The 18,912-nt window shown below is 50.6% G+C and overlaps 1 protein-coding gene across 2 annotated transcripts in view; it reads left to right on the forward strand.

The window, feature by feature from the left end:
• ADRM1 (ADRM1 26S proteasome ubiquitin receptor) overlaps positions 1–18,912 on the forward strand; it is a 337,972-nt gene that overhangs the window by 113,286 nt on the left and 205,774 nt on the right. For both annotated transcript variants that reach the window (XM_069650735.1, XM_069650736.1), the window contains one exon: positions 17,685–17,808. In XM_069650735.1, coding sequence (XP_069506836.1) covers positions 17,685–17,808 — 124 coding nt within the window. The remainder of the gene's footprint in view (positions 1–17,684; positions 17,809–18,912) is intronic.

Raw genomic sequence — 18,912 nt, forward strand, 5'->3', positions numbered from 1 at the left:
ACGAACCTGTCTTGAAACGCCATCGCAGTAGTGGTGGAGAAGGGGAGGAATGTGCAACTTCAAGAAAGAGAGGAGAGTGGTCGGAGAGCGTTCTTGGGTATATACTGCAGCGTCTGCTTGACAACGGACCACTCGCTGAGACGAAAAAGTAGTCGATTCGGGAGCTTGTATTGTGTACCGCTGAGTGGAAGGTGAATTCACGTGATTCACCATTCGTGACCCTCCAGATGTCCAGCAGATTGAAGGCAGTGCAGATTTCTTTTATTTGGAGTCCTGCTTTAGTTGGAGGGAGTTGCTGAGCTTTCGATCTGTCTCTTGATGAATCAAGTACAGTGTTCATATCCCCTCCCCAGATTATGGTTGCTGGGACTGACTTGGAGAGCTGGGTAAGCACCCAACCGAAATTATCCGGGCCGTCTGTGTTCGGGGCGTAGGAGTTAATGAGGGTCACCTTCTGGCCTGCTATGACTCCACTCACCAGAATCGCTCTCCCCTCTGAATCACTCGTTGTGTGGATCAAACGGAAGCTCAGCCTCCTATGTATAAGAATAGCGACTCCTCTGGCGTAGGATGAATAAGAAGAGTAGTATCTGTGGCAGCCCCAGCTCTTGGCCCACTGATGGTCCTTGCCCGGGAGAAGGTGTGTCTCTTGAATCATGGCCACGTCTACATTGTGACGTCTCAGGTATTGGAGTATTTTCCTGGTTTTAGCGGGAATATTGCTTCCTCTTATGTTCCATGTCAGAACATTGAATGTGACGGGATAAACTTTCTATGTCGCAGCGTTACGGTGGATGCGGTTGGCCCGTATCATGGCATCAGGGTGAGATTTGCAAGAATCGTCGCATCGGGAGAGGACCCCTGTTGGATAGGGTGGCGCTGATTTTTGATTGGCAGATGGCGAGCTGGGAGGTGGTTGTGGGCTAGAGATGCATAGTCTATTTTTTGATGAACACTGAGGGAACCAGCCACGGGCTAACCCCAACTGGCCCGTAGAATTCATTTCTTTTGGGTGGGCAACCCCCAACAAGCCCACCGAGAGGACCCTCAATAACCAACTAGAACGAACTGCGGACATGTAGAAACCATGTCGCTGTGTAACTTGTGCTCTAACTGAGTTCGGCATGAAGACCAACTGGTTGCCGAGTTAACTTTGGAGACTAAACTGGAGCTGTGCTAGGGGCGTCAGGGGCCCTCCAAGTTTCCCAGCCCCATGTCGTATTCATAATGAATTGAGCCTGTACTTATGACAATCTGTCGCATGGTTGTGGGTCTGCTCAGGACATGCTGATTTACGGTGGATTCCTGAGGATTCTGTCTCTCTGGGGCCTTGGTCGGTTGGGGATCGGATCGGGGCAGCCTATCCGATCAAGGAACAAGCCCGCCTCGTCTGGAGATTGGAAGAAGTGAACCCTCTCCCCCTGTTGGACTCTGAGTCTTGCAGGAAAGAGCATAGAGTAGGGTAGTTGGTTGGCTCGGAGTCTTTGCTTGATGGCGGTGAAGGATTTCCTCTGGGTTTGGACAGTGGGTGAGAAGTCTGGATAGAAGTGGATTTTATCACCTTCATGAAGAAGTTCGCCCTTCTCCCTGGCCAGTCGTAGGATGGTGTCACGATCTCTGTAGTTGAGCAGCCGTGCGATGATTGGCCTTGGCGGTGCTCCGGGGACTGGTCTGTTGGATGGGATCCTGTGTGCTCTTTCTACTATAAAGACTGGGGACATAGATTCTTTGCTGAAGAGTGATGTGCAGAGGGATTCTACGAACTCCTCCATTTTACCTTGTAGCCGTTGTTCCCTCACGCCTATAATTCTTATGTTGTTCCTCCTTGAGCGACCCTCCAAATCCTCGCATTTGGCAATTGTTGTTTTCATTTGGGATTCCAGTAGTGAGACCTTGGTTATAAGGGACTCTGTGCCATCATCCAAGCTCGACACCCTTTGCTCAACCTCATCCAGACGTTCTGAGTGTGTGTCTATGCGGTGTTGTAGGAGGTCGACCTTGGAGGCGAGGCCATCCATTTTATTGTTAAGATTTCCTATGCCGGCTTTCAGTTCCAGAAGGAGTTCTTTGATTTCGGACGGGTTAACCTCCGGTTCCAGCTGAGGCGGGGGGACCGGGGCCGCCGCGTGGTCCTCGCTTTGGGAGGGGGCTCTAGGAGTCGCGCCACCCTCAAACGTTAGTTTCCTCTGCGATTTATCATTCTTCCCCATTTCTGCGGTGGACCCACTGATAGACGGAAAGGTGAAGCAGGGTTACAGTGTTATGTTAGTGTTTTATTATGGCAGGATTGTTCTGAGAACTCGCTCAGGGATGCCGGTATGGTGGGGTTTGCAGCTGTGATGCAGAGTCAGTGGGCGTTGTAGAGCTGCATTTTTTTTTTTTTCCCTTGAATTACTGGTGCAGCTCACGGATGATCAGGAGGGGGAGGATGGCGTTCCACTGTGCAGGTGGCTTCCCTCGTGTGTGGCACAGATCTGCGGGGGGGGGAGGACACTCCACCGTGTTCTCGCTCGACCTCCTGATGCTGGTGCCCCTGCGGCTTGATGAGGCACCAGAATGAAGACTTCCGGGGGGCCCAGGGTCTTTGCCTCTGTGGTGGGGGGGGGGCGAGATCCCTCCAAGATGGTGCCAGATGTCGCGCTGGGTGGGGAGAGCCCCCTGCCGGTTCTGGGTACTCCCCCTGGTGATGGGCGCTGGGGGCCTCTCACCCCCTCGACCCGCGCCGGGTCCCAAAGTCCCCCTCGGCGGCGGCTGGGTACGATCAGCGCCGATGCCCCCTCGGCGATGGGGAGGGGGGGGGGCGGCCGCCCCGGGGGCGCCCAGTATCACCACAAGGCCCGACCCCCCCCCCCCCCCCCCCTTCCGTACCTTGTCTTCCCGGCGTTCCGTCCGCTCCCCGCCGCCGAAGTCCGCGGCTGTATCAGGAGTCCCTCGGCGGCCCCGGACCCCTCAGGCGTCGGTGGGCTCCAGTGGGCGGGCGGGGGGGGGAAAGGGGAGGCCCCGGCGGCGCCCCGAGCGCCCGAGCGTCAGCTCCCCCAACACTCCGAGTCCCCACGGGACCTCGTTTCGCCGGAGGGCGGCGGGCCGGACCTGGATCTGGACCCTGGGGGGAAAGGAGCGCCCGATCGCCGCCTCCCCGTCGACTGCTCCTCTCGGGCTGCGCCGCGAGTCCGCCCCCCAAGCCCTGGCGCGCGGCACACGGGCCGGCCAGGCAATGCTTCGGTTCAGGCCGCGTCGGTCTCTGCAGCGCAGGATGGCCGATTTTCTTCCAGTTTGTACTGGCAGGCTGCTGGGACAGGCAGGAGACCAGGAGTCAGGTTTTAGGCTGAGAAAGTACAGGCAGAAGGAGGATTATGCAGGATTAATACGGGCAGTGCTGGGAGCTCAGGTCAGTGCGGCCATCTTGGATGGCCCTCTAGCGCCCTCTACAATCAACTCAACTCACCTGTTTTTAATTAGTCTTCAATTCCCTAAAGGTTCATCTGGCTGTGCTGTCAGCCTACACCACATCACAGCAAAAGTATTGTGGTGGAAAATACCAGTAATTAAAGCCTTTATGGAAGGGGTTAAGAGGATTTATCCTCCCATCTCTCATCCAGCCCCTGGGTGGGATCTGAATGTGGTTTTGACGAGGCTCATGGGAGCTCCCTTTGCGCCTCTGCGTAAAGCAAGTCTGAAAGATTTGACTAACAAGACAGCCTTCCTAGTGGAGGAAAACTAAACAATTCTGTTTCTGTGGCAGCTGGTTGAGAAGGATATCCTGTCTCTAAATCAGCAATTTCTAGGTGGATGTTCAAATGCATCACACTATGTTACACTCTTGCGAAGAGAGAACTGCCCTTCATGCCTAGAGCACACTCTACACGAGGCACTGGGGTATCCATAGCATTCATTGCAAATGTTCCCCTAGAGTCCATTTGCAAAGCGGCAACCTGGAGTTCTGTGCACACCTTTACAAAACACTATTGCCTAGACACCCATTCTAGGTCTGATTCTCAGGTGGAACAAGCAGTACTAAGACATCTTTTCTCTACTGTTCTTCTCACAACCCACCTCCAACTCCGGGTACTGCTTGCTAGTCTATGCACAGCATGTGATTCTAAGCAGATTGACAAGCATCAGAAGACATGCATTACTTACCGTAATAGCATTTCTGATGATTGTATCTGCTTAGATTCACATGCGCCCTCCCTACCTCCCCGCTCGGTGTGGAAGAAACATAGATGTCTTACTACTTTCTCTCTTTATGTACTCACTCACTATAGCCTTGGGCTCCCTCATGGCAGAAAAAATGCAATCGGAGGGACCTCGGCGCGTGAGGGATTTTGGGTACTACACATGTCACGATAGGGATAGTGTTACAGACACACCTATGCCGACGTCCCCTTTCGGTTCCCGAAAGACGAGATGCAATACTCTGCGGTTACCACTGGATGTCGGACCATATGCACAGCATGTGAATCTAAGCAGATACAATCATCAGAAATGCTATTACGGTAAGTAATGCATGTCATAACAAATTGTATGCTAAGAAGCTTGAACCCGAAACTGTCGGGTGAGTTGGTTGTTATTTGTGTGTTGTAAAAACTAATGAAAATTGTTTAAAAAAAGATTTAAAAGTTTCTCTGAACAGGTAAGTACTTTTCAATCCCCCAATGAAGTATAGGTTAACCCTTTCCCAGCTATACAAATGTATGTATGACATCTAAGGGACACATAAACACAAAGTCAAAGGGTCAGAAGAGTCTGCAGGGAGCCAGGATACCCAATGTCACTTGAACAAAGCATAGGGGAGCTAAGGCACTTCTGGTGGATAGCACAAAAGTCTTGCACAATGTTAAATAGAGGGTTTTGTAGAACAGAATCACTGTTGGGCCACAAGCTGGGAGGCTTGTGAAAAGCAAAGTTGCAAGCTACTCTGCAAAAGGTAGCAAATGTAGGTCTCCAGTGAGGGCAAGCAAGCTACACACAACAAGAGGTAAGTACCCCTGGTTAGGCAGTACCTTAGGTCTGAAGAAAATGATCCAGCCGGCTTCTGTTCTGGTTGCAGTCCTGCTGTTCCTGTGTTCCTGGGCCTCGGTCGTGGGGACAAGAGGGAGGACGTCTGTAGGACTCCTGCACTGCAGTTCGAAGTTCGGTGGCAGCAATGGGATTACTCCAGATCAGTGGCACTTAGTGGTTTCAGCTACTCGCCAATAGCACCACTGCGATTCTTGGACACCTTGTGGTCTCCCCTTGCTTCTGGGGTCCAGCACTCTGTTGAGGTGGCTCAGGCTTGGGTCGCCCTGCTCCGGGAGGGTCCCTAGGATCTTCCTGGAGTTCAGTTTCGGTTTAAAGACTATGCACTCGTTCCTGGTGTTCCTGTCCCCTAGCACTCGGTTGCAGCAGCACAGCCAGCAGGGGGGAGGTGTTCCAGTCAAGTTCGCCTTGGGGTCAGTTGGTCCCACCAACCCAAGGAAAGAAGTCATCCATTACAGGCTTCTCTAGTCGATACGAAATTTGGAGCTTCAGCACAACAGCAGGGCTTCACCGGGCAAACCAACTGTGCAGGAGGGTGCAGCAAGCTTCTCTTCCTTTGGTTCCTTCGTACAGTGGTAGACTCTGCCTTCTCTCCAAGAGACCTCGCCTTTTATGCACGTTTCTCCCATCATTCGCAGCCTAGCTGTCACTCACACAGCAGGGTGGCTGTCCCACCTTTGGGTGGATTCCTGTAACCAAGGAGACCAGACATGCTGGGCCAGAGGCGAGTTTCAGCACTGAAGCCCGCCAAAGACAAAACGAACAAAGTGACCAAACCTGGTTTGACACGTAGAGTAAAACCCAAGAAAGACCTCACAAGCAAGAAATGGCGGAAAAAGACCATTCTGGCGGTGCAGGTGAGTAGGAAAGTGACTTTGATCTTCCTACATTGCCATTTTAAGTATGCCCAGTTTAAATTTGAGCCCCTAGCCCCCTTTTGCTGCCCAATTGCAGCCGCGTTGTTTTCCCCTCCTCATCCTGCCCCCTGCGCCCTCCCCCCAGCCCTGATTGGCCAATCATTCCTTATCCTGGACCTATCTGGGCAGCTCTCTGCCCGGCAGCCCCAGCGGCTAAGGGCCCCAAGGCAAAGAGCGGCTCCAACCGAGGTGGCTCCAGAAAGTGTCAGCAGGTGTCCGCAGGAGACGCCAGGGGAAGCCAGTGGTCAGCCGTTCAACAAGCACCATCCACCGAAGTGTGGCATGGGTGGGGAGGAGAGCACTTGCTCTGCTCCAAAGAAAACTTCCACTCTACATTACCCTACCTCTGAACTGTGAATGTTAGCATGTGCCACACCTAGATGTAGTCGTGAACATTTGCCTGCGTCGCATCTAGATGGGATCGTGAATCTTAGCATGTGCCACACCTAGATGTAGTCGTGAACATTCGCCTGCGTCGCATCTAGATGGGATCGAGAATGTTAGCATGTGCCACACTTGGATGGAATCACAAACATTACCCTGAATCACATCTAGATGGAAATGGACGGTTTGCATACCCCACACTTTGAAGATGGAATTGTGAATGATAGCATATGCCACACTTAGATGGAATAGTGAACATTGGCCTGAGTCACATCTAGATATGATTATCAAGGTTAGCAATGCCACACTCAGATGGAATCGTGAATATTAGCAAGTGCCACACCTAGATAAGACTTTGAACAATACCCTGCATCACAACTAGATAGGATTATGAATGTCGACCTGTGCCACATCCAGATAGAATAACGATTGTTAGCCAGTGCCTCGAGAATACTATCAAACCAAAGTCTGATAGAACTATGAACACTAGCTTGCTTCACACATAGACAGGATTTCGAAGGCGGACCACTACCACATTAGGACACAGCTGTTAAATTTGGTGGGTGTCACATATAGAAAGGATTGTGAATATTATCCAGTATAGATCTAGATAGAAATAAAAGAATATTCACGTGCCACATCTAGTAAGAATGTGAAAATCTAACACATCAGTTCTAAACAGCTATGCCAATAACCAACCCACTAACAATTTCACCTCTCAAACTCTAGCAAACACAACCACAACAAACCACACAAACTTCACTACACCGCAACAACACAACAAAACGCACATAGACTCGCACAACAGCACACAACGTCTACCGACTGGAAAGCATCCCAAGCCCAGCGAACAGTGTTAACCGTGTTGAGGCTGCCAACGGCACATCACTGCTCTCTTGCCCTTTCCCACTAACTCGCCCCCCCCCCCCTTCGCTTTTCAGAGCCACAAGAGCACCAGGGGACTACTCCGGTGGTGATAATGCACGGTACAAATATCCTTTAACATTAAGGTAGAAGGGAATTAACACCGAAATGACAATTCCTCCCCAACATGGACCATTATCGAGTGCATATTCTTCCGAAGTTCGAATCTGGCTGAAACTGTGTGGACCTCCAGATGCAGGAATTCTTCATGAAATGTCCCCTCACCAGAGTTTAGGATTGAGTAATTGAAAAGAATCCAACCATCGATATTCGGAAAAAGGCGCTAAAAACTAAGAGCCACTGAAGTGAGCTGAATCCATTGCTGCCGACCCCTTTTCCTGAGTGCTGCCGCAGAAGCCCACCAAAGGCCCCCCCTTCGTCACCATGAACAACAAGCAGGAATTGGGGTCTGCAACGTTGCACCTAGAAGGAAGCCAGCTACAATTTCTTCATCTTTAAGGTACTGTGTGGCTTTGGTTGTAACTGCCTTGTGCCATTTTCGTTGCTTCCTGGCTTGGGAAGGGCTGAGTTCTTCAAGTAAGAGTTGACCTGTGCTACTCTGTGCAGGCTTTAAAGCCTGTGTACTATCGGCAAAGCTCCTCTTGAGCTCCTGTGGTTTCTTCATGAACCACTGACTGGTTATTAACCTTTTCTCTGAAGACCTTCATCAGAACTGGAACTGGACATTTGACGTTGGCTGTGCGGGTTTCCCAAAGGGTCCATCTTATTGATCCTTTTGGCAATGCTGGGTCTTCCATAGGCTTTAATTGGAAACACTTTTTTGGCTATGAAACAGACTGCCTACATCCCTCTGGGAGAGTGTACTTGTTAACAGTTGCTAGCTGTGTTCTGTATATCCTTTACTTCCCTCCACACTCAATTTTGCAAAGGTGATACTTATAAATGCTTTTACCGACCTTAATTGACATCACTCAGTGTGCTGGATATGAAAAGTTACTCACCTGCATTATTGTTCCTTCTATAATTTGTTTCTAGTTCCAATTAAATGTTATTGTTAGTTTGTGCATTTTAGATTTGTCTGCCTTGTCTTGTGTATACATAAATACAAATATTTTAGTATAACTTTGAGTAAGTGTTTATTAACGGATTTCTCTGTACTGCTTTACAGCTCACATAACTTCTTCCTAAGATAAACCCGGCCTCTCTGCCACTCTACCGACTTGTGTAATACAGGCCTATATTCAGAGTTGAGTCCCCAATACCAAGAGATGACTTATGAAGCCCCACACCAGTTGGACTTCAGAAAAACGTATCTAACACATCCCATGACAAGCTGTGACCTTCACTGCCTGCAAACTGCCAATGCCCGGGGACATGTGGCCATGGTGCAGTGCATCGCCTTTTGGAGATAGAATCCTCCTGGAACTTTGGCGAACCACCAGAGGCAGGATTCTACTCCTCCTTGAAGTCCTCTCGCCAGTGTGCCGGACCGAGAATCGACTGGGCGGTAACCGTTCTTCACTGGTGATTTGAAAAGGCTGCCCAAAATCACAGGACCACGAAGAATCCTGGACCCTGACTTGATGTCTCGGGAGGATAGCTCAGGGGCAACATGCTCGTCTTGTAAGCAAGACTACATGGAGCACCACAGGTTCGATTCCCCGCGTCCGCGCTTGAAAACTTCTGGGTATTAAGCACTTTATAAATATCCTATCACATTATATATCTTCAGTAGTCTGCTGCTGTGAGATCCACTCCACTGTCCCTTCTGTCGTCTGCCTGACCAAGAATCAGTTCACCGGGCCTGCTGCAGTATCGTGCAGGCATCCTCTTCATGCTCAAGGTACTGTGAGAATCTTGGTAAACCGTACCTAGAGTTGCTATGCTGTTCCTGTGTTGCTGGAGTGCTGATTGGCTTAACGCCTGTGTACCCTCAGGAAGCCTTGTGCGAAGTCCCTGAAACCTTTTTTACAAAAGAAAAACTTAGTCTCCAACTACTGACTTTCTGCAGCTTGTGCCTTACCTGTTCTGCCCTCCAGTCTGGCTCTGAGACACTTATAACTAGATAGGGATGGACCTCTGAAGTGTTAGACCACTGTGACAAGTATTACAAGTGTTGAAAAAGGGTTTACCTGCTTTATGTTGGTCTTGTTTCATTCATTCTTACCTGGAACAATTATTACAAAACTGCAATTCTCAAAGTAGTACACAAGTGTTTTACTTACTGTGAATATTGTGTTGGTTGTAGTGTTAGAGGTGATTCTTCAGAAAAGTACTATCTGTGTATATATAAAATAAAACAATATTCCATTATAACCTTTAGTGTGTCAGTGTTTCTTTGGCCTATGGGTATTCTTTGTACCTCCCTAAAGCACTCCCTTCCTCCTAAAATAAGCCTGGCTGCTCAGCCATTGCTACCAACTAAACTTGTGTGGTTCAGGCCTATACTAAGAGTTGCAACCCTGTATCCCAAATGTGTCTTCTAAAGCCCTGCCTAATGTGGACATTCGTAAAACTCCCTAGCAATCTGTCTCCTTTCCATGGAACTGTCTGGCTGCCCAGTTGATACCTGACTGGTCTCCCAGGTCCTATGATTAGGGTTGGTCTTCATGTCTTTGTTTTTTTAAGCCTTGCATACTTCAGTATATCTAGCTGCAATGTATCAAGGAAGTGTACCATTCTCCAGCATGAGGTCTGTCATGGATTCACATGCTCATGAATATTCCCTGTCAGGCTCGGTAAAGAAAAAATCAATTTCAGTTTCACTTCTGAACTGTTTTTCTCCTAACAACCAATCACTGGCCTCTGGGGTCATACTACCCCCAGCCAATGACTGCCCTCTACCTAAGCCCCTCCCCTGGCAGCCATCTTCAGACTTTTACCGCACGTTCAAGTGTTGGGAGTCCTCGTGCTATAGCTCTCGAGATTTTACTGCGTTTGCGATTTTTCTTAGAGTTTGCTCTAATTTTTTAGGTCAATCGAGCCTCAAGCTCCATCGATCATCCTCCAACTAACGGGGATCCGTTTTTCAGAACTTTCTAGGCCCCTCAAGGGCGATTTTCCGTCGAGTTCCCTTCTTGGAGGATTCAGAAGATTTTTGCAGGCCTACGCTGCGTGGACATGGATGAAGATAGGAGACTCGACGCCTCTGTTCAGGATTTGCCCTGGATGTGGCCTACCGAACATTTTACCGGACGATGGGCACTCCCTGTGCCTCTACTGCCTGCATACCGACCAGGCACAAGTGGAGGAGGCCTGCACGTTCTGCAAGGATATGGTGCCCCTCACCATGGACTGTCGCGAGCGGCTTAACAAGTGGCTCCAGTCGGGTGAGCCCCGGTCACCCAGCCGAAAGAAGAAATCTGAGCAGTCTTCTAAGACCTTTGAGGGCGCTCCGGCGACGGGGGCCCAACAGAAGGCAATGCACCACGGGTACCGGGAGCGCCATTGGGGTGGGCTCCTCTGCGGCCAGGGCGGGCACAGCTTCTCCGGCACCTTTGACCACGAGCCAACGGTCTGGCTCAGCGAAGAAGAGGAAGTGGGAGCACCCGGGTAAACTTCTGGAGTAGCCACAGTCTGCTCCGACGGAGAAGGCCAAAGGGGAGCGTGGTGCTGACCATCCCTCCACGGTGAAGGGCCCTGGCGCCACCAAGGTCGTGAAGACCCAGGTTTACCCGGCAAAAACCTACATTGAAGGAGTGGTGGCGTCCCTGGCGAAGGCCGTTGATGCGGGTTCGCAGGAAACTGCCTCCAGAGCGAGAGTTTCCCTGCTGGCCAGGGGGGAATCATCATTCCTGCCCATAAAGACACCAGTGAAGACGATGCCGGTCATCTCCCCGAAAGTCTCCCCTGATCGAGAAGAGGGGTGGGGGCACGGTAGTCCTGCAAAGCACGGACATCTCCTCCTCCTCCTCCGAGGAGCTTGCTGTTCTTAAGCCCGTTTTGGGTGAAAGGTTCGTCGAGGCCAGGTCCTACGGGAAGGAACCCGACGAAGCAGATGGGGAGAGTGGCGAAGACACTGACGAGGAGGAGCCGGAGGACCCTATGCCACTGCCGCCGTCCCCTCCGCTGCAGCAGCCATGTCTGTCTCCGGCGTACATTTTGGTGGACATCCTTCAGGCTTTGCACACCCTGTGCTCAGAGATTTGGACAAGGATGCCCCTGTTGCCGGCGGGAGACCCCGCGGCACTTGGCCCATCAGGAGAACCTCCGCCCAAGAAGAGAGTGCACCCTCCACCTCCTTACCATCCATCGCCTCCCTCCCCTCCACCGAGGGATGAGACTGAACCAAATACGACGGCGAAGGGGATCGCCCGTCCCTGCCGCCCAGAGCCTCGCTGCCCAATCTCGAGGGCCTCGGAGTTGTTCCAACTGGCTCCCGAGGAGAAGGATGGCTTCCTGTACCAGCGCAGGGAGGCTAAGAGGAAGACTGTGCTGTCTCTCCCGCTGTTGGATGACATCTGGGACGAGGGATTGTCCCTCATGAAAAACCCATCCTTGCCCCAGCAAAGAGGGAACGGTACGAGAAAAAGTACAGGGTGCCGGACTATGCACCCAAGTGCTTGAGATCACAGCCTTCCCCGGATTTGGTGGTCTCGGCGGCGGCTAGGAAGAACTGCCGGTACGTCTGCATCAACGTCCTCTGCCCCCCCCCACCCCAATCCCCCGACAGTGAGGGAAAGAAGCTGGACTCCATGGGACGATGAGTCATCTCATCGGCAGCGACGACCATCAAGGCGGCCAACACCCTTGTCATTGTGGCTCGTTACGACAGGGAGCTCTGGTTCAAGATCGCTCCCCTACTGGCCTTCCTCAGCGACGACAATAGAGCAGAGGTGCTGGAGATTCTGCAGGAAGGCGAGGTGGCATCGGACCATGCCATCATGATGGCCACAGACATCGCGCACACAGGGTTCCACCAGATGGGCAACAGCGTTTGCCTTCATCGGCGGGATTGGTTGAAGTCACTAACTTCTGCCAGGATGTACATTCGAGGGTGTTGGACATGCCCTGCGGGTATGCCTTGTTTGGCTAGACTGTGGACAAGTCTCTTCAGGCCATCAAGGCGGACACTGAGACAGTGCGCGCTTTGGGCACACGTCAGCAGCGACGACGGCCGTCCTTTTAGACCTCAGAAAGAAAGTCCCATCCGCGGACCCTGGTGGGAGGCCAGCTGGTGAACTTCGTCGGCGTGTGGAAGACCATCTCCACCGACCGTTGGGTGCTGGACGCTCTGGCCCACGGACAAACTCTGGAATTCAAACGGAAGTGTCCTTGTATACCACCCGTGGCCATACAAGAAAACCACGTCCCTCAGCTTCTGTCCATGCTGAGGAAGGGCAGGATAGAGCTTGTCCCAAAGAGGCTCCTGGACTCCGGAGTGTACTCTCAGTACTTCCACGTCAAGAAGCAGACTGGCGGTTTGAGGCCCATCCTGGACCTCCGCCGCTTGAACAAGTACATCAGGTCCCAGAAGTTCCGGATGGTCACCCTTCAGCACGTGCTAGGACAGCTGGAAGAAGGGGATTTCCTATCGTTGTTGGACTTGGAGGATGCTTACTTTCACATCCCCAACCCCAAGGGTCACCGCAAGTTCCTGCGCTTCATGGTTCAAGGGCAGCACTATCAGTTCAAGACCCTTCCCTTCGGACTAAAGTCGGCGCCAAGGGTTTTCACCAAGTGTCTTGCGCCAGTGGCAGCGCAACTGTGTCTAGGAGGGATCCACGTTTACCCCTACCTGGACGACTGGCTTATCCGAACGAAATCGAGGGAGATTGCCGGCGGTCACACGGCGGAAACCATCCAGCTGCTGACGGAGCTGGGGTTCTCGGTGAACTATGCAAAGTCTTGCTTGGTGCCATTGCAAGATGCACTCTTTCTGGGGCCTCGGCTCAACACAATGCCGTGCCTGGCGTCTGTCAGAGTAGAGGATAGCGGCCATCCTGGGCAAGGCGCAACAGCTGTTGACCCTGAAGATCGCAACGGTGAGGTCCATCAAATCCCTCCCCGGCATGATGTCGTCATGCATATACCTCATTCGACTGTGCAAGCTGCGATGCAGCCACTGCAAGAGTACCTCGACGCCCATTGGATCCAGGTATCGGAAAGCTTTGAGGACAAATTCTCTCGCGACGAGATGTTCCATCCAACGATGCGGTGTTGAGGGGTTCGCACATCTTTGGACGGGCACAGACTTCCAGACCCCACCTCATCAGGAGATGGTCACGATTGACGCCTCCCTGGAAGGATGGGGTACGCACACCGGAGGTCTCGACGCAAGAGGCCTGTGGTTGCCGGAGGAGAAGTCCTTACATATCTACTTTCTGGACCTACTGGCAGTGTTTCGGGCCCCCAAGTCTTTCCTTCCGTCCCTCAAGGGCAAGGTGGTACGGGTCTTCACGGACAACACCACCATGATGTTCTACATCCGGAAGCAGGGGGGGCACCAGATCCCCAGCACTCTCCAGAGAGGCGCAGGACATATGGCACTGGACTGTGGCCCATGGGATATTTCTCGTCCCATTTCATCTGGCGGGAGTGAAGAACAGCATCGTAGACTCCCTCAGAAGGGAGCTGCGCTCGTGCCATGATTGGGAGCTTCGGCAGGATCAAGTGCATATTTAGTTCCGACGATGGGGCAATCCCCACATCAATCTGTTTGCGACGAGCACCAAGTGCCGGAGGTTCGCCAGCAGGTTTCCCCAGCCGTGGAGCATGGGGGATGCGTTCTCTTTCCCCTGGGACGGCTGGTTTCTCTATGCGTTCCCTCTGTTGCTGTTGCTTCTGCGACTCATCAATCAACTGACGGTCCCGGTGCAGGATGACCCTTGTCGCACTGGCATGGCCGAGACAAATATGGTACGCGGACCTTCTGGACTTGTCAGCGTCCCCTCCAGTTAAGCTTCCGGTGGTCGCAGATCTTCTCGCCAGAGAAGGAGGCGCAATCCTGCATCACGACCCAGTGTCTCTGAACTTGCAGGCATGGCTCCTGCAGCGCTAGAGTTTGGAGGATACGAGATCCCGGCTGACTTCAAGGAGGTACTTGCCAAGGACAGGGTTTCTTCGAAACTGAAATGCTACTGACATAAGCGGAAGAGGTTCACTGTCTGGTGCTGTGCACAGAAGATAAACCCTCTACGGATTACGACCCCTCAGGTGCTGCTGTACTTGCTGTCTCTGGCCGATGCAGGACTGGCGCACGCTTCCATCAAGATTCATCTGGCGGCTATGTCCCGCTACACCAGAACTCCGGGGCGGTCGTCGCTGTGTTCGCACCGCCTGGTCAAGGAGTTCATGAAAGGACTTTTCCGCTGGTGAAGGCTCCGACCCTGGCGTGGCAGCTCAATATCGTGCTGACGAGGCTCATGGGTCCTCCCTTCGAGCCTATGCATTCGGCGCCACTGAATTTGTTATCATGGAAGACAGCGTTTCTTGTGGCCATCAACTCCGCACGACGAGAGAGACGAGTGGGAGAGATCCAGGCCCTCTCCTATAAACCTCCGTACTTAACTTTTCACGAAACGAGGGTAGTGCTACGGACGCACCCCTCCTTCATGCCCAAGGTGCCGTCGACCTAAATGAGCCCTTGGTGTTTTCTTCCCGACGCCTTTGTCGCCGGCTGAGAGTACTTTGCACTCGCTGGATGTAGCTAGATCGCTGAAGTTCTACGTGGACCGCACAAAGTTTTCGGAAGACGTCACAACTGTTCGTGAACTTTGGCCCTGTGAACCAAGGGAAGGCCCCCTCCAAGGCTTCCATTTCAAGGTGGCTCTACGGCTGCATCACCCTTTTGTCAGTGGTTGGCAAACCGACCGTTGCCTCGCCGTCCGAGAGCCTATTCGACCAGACCGATTACTGCAACTAAGGCGTTCCTGTCTGGTGTACCCCTGCTGGACATCTGCAGGGCTGCTACGTGGAGGTCGACGCACACCTTCACGAGATTCTACTGCGTCACCGGGATTCCAGGGAGGAGTCCAGAGTTGGCCAAGCAGTGCTGTGCAACCTGTTCGCTTGAAGGTGAGCCTGGTGAGGAGGTAAGAGATGCTTAATGTTGAGTTGTTGAAATGCGTCATGTTGAGCCTTGCCACCTCCCGTGGTTGTGCATGTGTATACTGCTATGTATTCTTTATTCAGGAGCATGTGAATCCATGCTGGACCCCATGCTGGATAAGGAACAAGCTACTTACCTGTAACTGTTGTTCTCCAGCATGGGTCTGGCATGGATTCACATGCAAACCCTCCCGCCTACCCCTCTGCGGCTCTTCTCTTGGTCCTACTGCCACTTTACGTGCTACCAAATCTGAAGATGGCTGCCAGGGGAGGGGCTTAAGTAGAGGGCAGTCATTGGCTGGGGGCAGTATGACCCAGAGACCAGTGATTGGTTGTTAGGAGAAAGACAGTTCAGAAGTGAAACTGATTTTTTTCTTTACCGAGGATTCCCAGCCTAACGACGGGGAATATTCATGAGACTGTGAATCCATGCCAGACTCATGTTGGAGAACAGTTACAGGTAAGTAACTTGTTCCTTGCCCACAGCTGAGATGGAAACTTAACGTAAGCAAGGGGAAAATGAAATGGAGGGAGGAATGTTGGACTGGGTACAAATGCTCAATGCATTAGTCACAGGACTTGAGACCGCCTTGAAGAAAGACTACATGGATAGGGGGTGTTTGTTATGTGGAACAGGAGAAATTGGGAAATCTCTTTTCGGGGAATGCTAGGGGTTTGGGAGGTTGCTATATGTGACCGTCTTGTGTCGTATGCACCTGAAAAGGTTGTCAAAATATGGATATTGGAAAAGAGGTAACCAACCACTCCACTCATGTGTTTGTTATACTTGTTACAATATGATAAAGTAAAAAACTGATTTAAGAAAAAAAGGAATTACACTATTGCAATTTTTCTCTAAAATTTTTTGCGTTTTCATCTGTTTTTGGAGCCACTAAATCCATGATTTGATAATACAAATAGTTTGATTTGTAGCCAACCGCCTAGGCTCCAACGGTTCACCTATAACCGAGCAACATCAAAAAGAGCGTGTTCAGGCGATTTTGACAAAACTGTGTCTCCTGTAGTGTTTGCATATCTGTGTGCCTGCTGTGTATATTCTCTCCATGATAGAAGTGCACTCAATTTTCCTCTGGCCAGATTGCTGTTTTGGTGACAGTCTTGAGGTTGGTGGAAAAAAGAGGTATGATATGATAGGTTATTTATAACGTGCTTAATGCCCAGAGGTTTCTAAGCGCGGACCCTCGGATTGAACCTGTGGTTCTCCGTGCCATCTTGCTTCCAAGGCGAGCACGTTGCCCCTGAGCTATTCTCCCGAGACCAAGGTCTCCTGGATATGTATTTGCAGTGATAAGGCGGGGACATTTAGAAAAATTGGAGGCAAGGCAATAATATCTAGCGTTTGTGGTAAAGAAAGCTTTACGTTAGCTGCCATTTTTTTTATTTTTTGTTCTCCTTATGATTGTATTGCGTCTTTAAAAGCTTAAATCCGTTCAGGCTGTGCCAGTCTGAGAGATTCTGCATGCTGCGTTGGTGCTATTCTGATGGTTTCTGCCTGTTGGGGTTGACACTTGCCCTTGTTAAAAACTTAAATGTCGATGATCTCAGCATTGTAATCTTTGTGGGAGTGGTCTTTTTCTTTTAACTTTTACATCATGTCTGTCAGATTCTAGTAATCCCACTTCAGACACTATGTGGCGGATCGGTTGCTCAAAGCATGTGCAGATTCTATTTAAGAGATTTTTTTATATTATCAGGATGGAATTTCTTTACTATATTTGCCGCAATGGCAAGTTGTATGGTTATTTTTTGGGAGATTCACTCCATTTTCCAAGATGAAATACGATGTTAGTCTTGCCTTTTTTGCTGCTTTTGATACTTTCATTACACAATGCACCTTGAAGGCTCTTTTCTTCCCCCATTGTCTTTTTGACAGATATAGTATTATTACTCCGTTTAATGATTGGTGGGGGGCGCATGAGTAAATATTTTGCAACATACACAAGGTTACTCTGCCTCTCTTATCGTCATGCTCACATTTACATTTATTTTTAGGTCAGCAAGAGTCCATTATCAACAGCCAGTGGCTATAGGCGCGTGCACATTTTGAGTCCAGGTGGATAGTCTCTTGCACAATTCTCACTCCTGTCCTTGATTTACTGATCTCGGACTCCTCATTCCCTAGCATTCTTAGTCTCAGACCTCAGATCGCATGGCACAGGGGAGGGGGAGGTAATAAAAGCGCAGACCGCAATCTTGAATCCCATTACTACGTTGCTCTTGGGCTGTTCTCCTGGCCTATCCAGGTTAGCGTCATCTTTTTGTGTTCCCAACTGCAGGTTTTTCTTCACAGCCAATTCTTTGGCTCATGACCTACTTAGAGATGTTACTTAATGAGTAAAGGAAAGTGTACTGCTTGAGACTGTTTGTATCAATATTGGTAGCTGCTCTCTAAAGTCTGTTCTCTTACAGGAACCCAAGACAGATAAGGATGAAGAGCACTGTCGTAAAGTGAATGAGTTCCTGAACAACCCACCCATGCCTGGGGCTCTGGGCAGCAGCGGAAGTGGAGGCCATGAATTGTCTGCTCTGGGAGGTATTTATGCTGTACATCATTTATTTTGTTTTAACACAGAGCTTTTGTTGTGCATTGCTTTGTGGTGGCAGACTCCCAACGAGTGGCCAGCCTTCTGTGGAGAATGGACGTAGAATCCGTAAATCGGCTTATGCATGAACCAGGAGAAATATAAAAGTTCACCATTATTTCGATAAAACATGCAGGTGACAACATACACATGCCTTCTATCCTGGCTTATCGCTGACACAAATAATTGCATGCAGCTAAAATGAGATTGCAGAGAGCAGCGCTCACGGCACTGTCAGTTCTTCTTGACATGCATAATCCTATGAAAACTGGCTGGGACATGTGTATTCTTACTGTAAAAAAGATTGTGATGATTGGTCTGTCCAAGCATCATATAATTACGATTGCAATTGCATCACCAAATAGTCAGTCAAGTGACCCCTTGTAAAAGGTATGGATCTCACAACAGACTGCGCAAAACAACCAGACTTTCACCAACCAAAAAATTATCCCAGATCACAATTTTGCTGATCTATTCCACAACCATTCAACAATCTCGCCAATGAATGAGTTACCCCAGACCTATCTTCCAATATGCCTCACAAGTTATTCCTTCCCACTGTCCTCTAAACCAAGTCACCATTGAACCAGCCCACATAAATTGTTTCCCCTCTTAACACCACTTTCTATATACCCCCCCCCCCCGCCACAGAACTTTGAGTGAATTATCATACTCTCTCGTTTGGACCCTCTGTTAGGTTCTGTAACTTTCACGGCTTCACAAACCTGCAGCCTTCGTTTGATTTCCCGTTGCATGCATCTCCCCTCCCTAGCCACCATTAATTGCTGTCCTGTGACCATAACACTTACAAACCAGTTCCTCCAAGCTCAGTCGGCGAATAGAAACGGTTGTCACCTGTTTGCGTGCCTGATGTGCCTTCCTTGCCCTGCTGCCGCCTCCCCTTTTCACCCTACTGCTGCCACCATCCCCACCATCTTCCCCAGATCCAGCATACCAATCCACAAACAGGAAGGGGCAATGAGTCAGCTAGCATTGCTCTTTGATCGCCTCAGACTAATTGTTATATTGCTAGATTGCTGTAACTACTGCCAAAA

Source organism: Ambystoma mexicanum, chromosome 3p, assembly GCF_040938575.1.
Source record: "Ambystoma mexicanum isolate Mex_15411 chromosome 3p, UKY_AmexF1_1, whole genome shotgun sequence".
NCBI lineage: Eukaryota > Metazoa > Chordata > Amphibia > Caudata > Ambystomatidae > Ambystoma > Ambystoma mexicanum.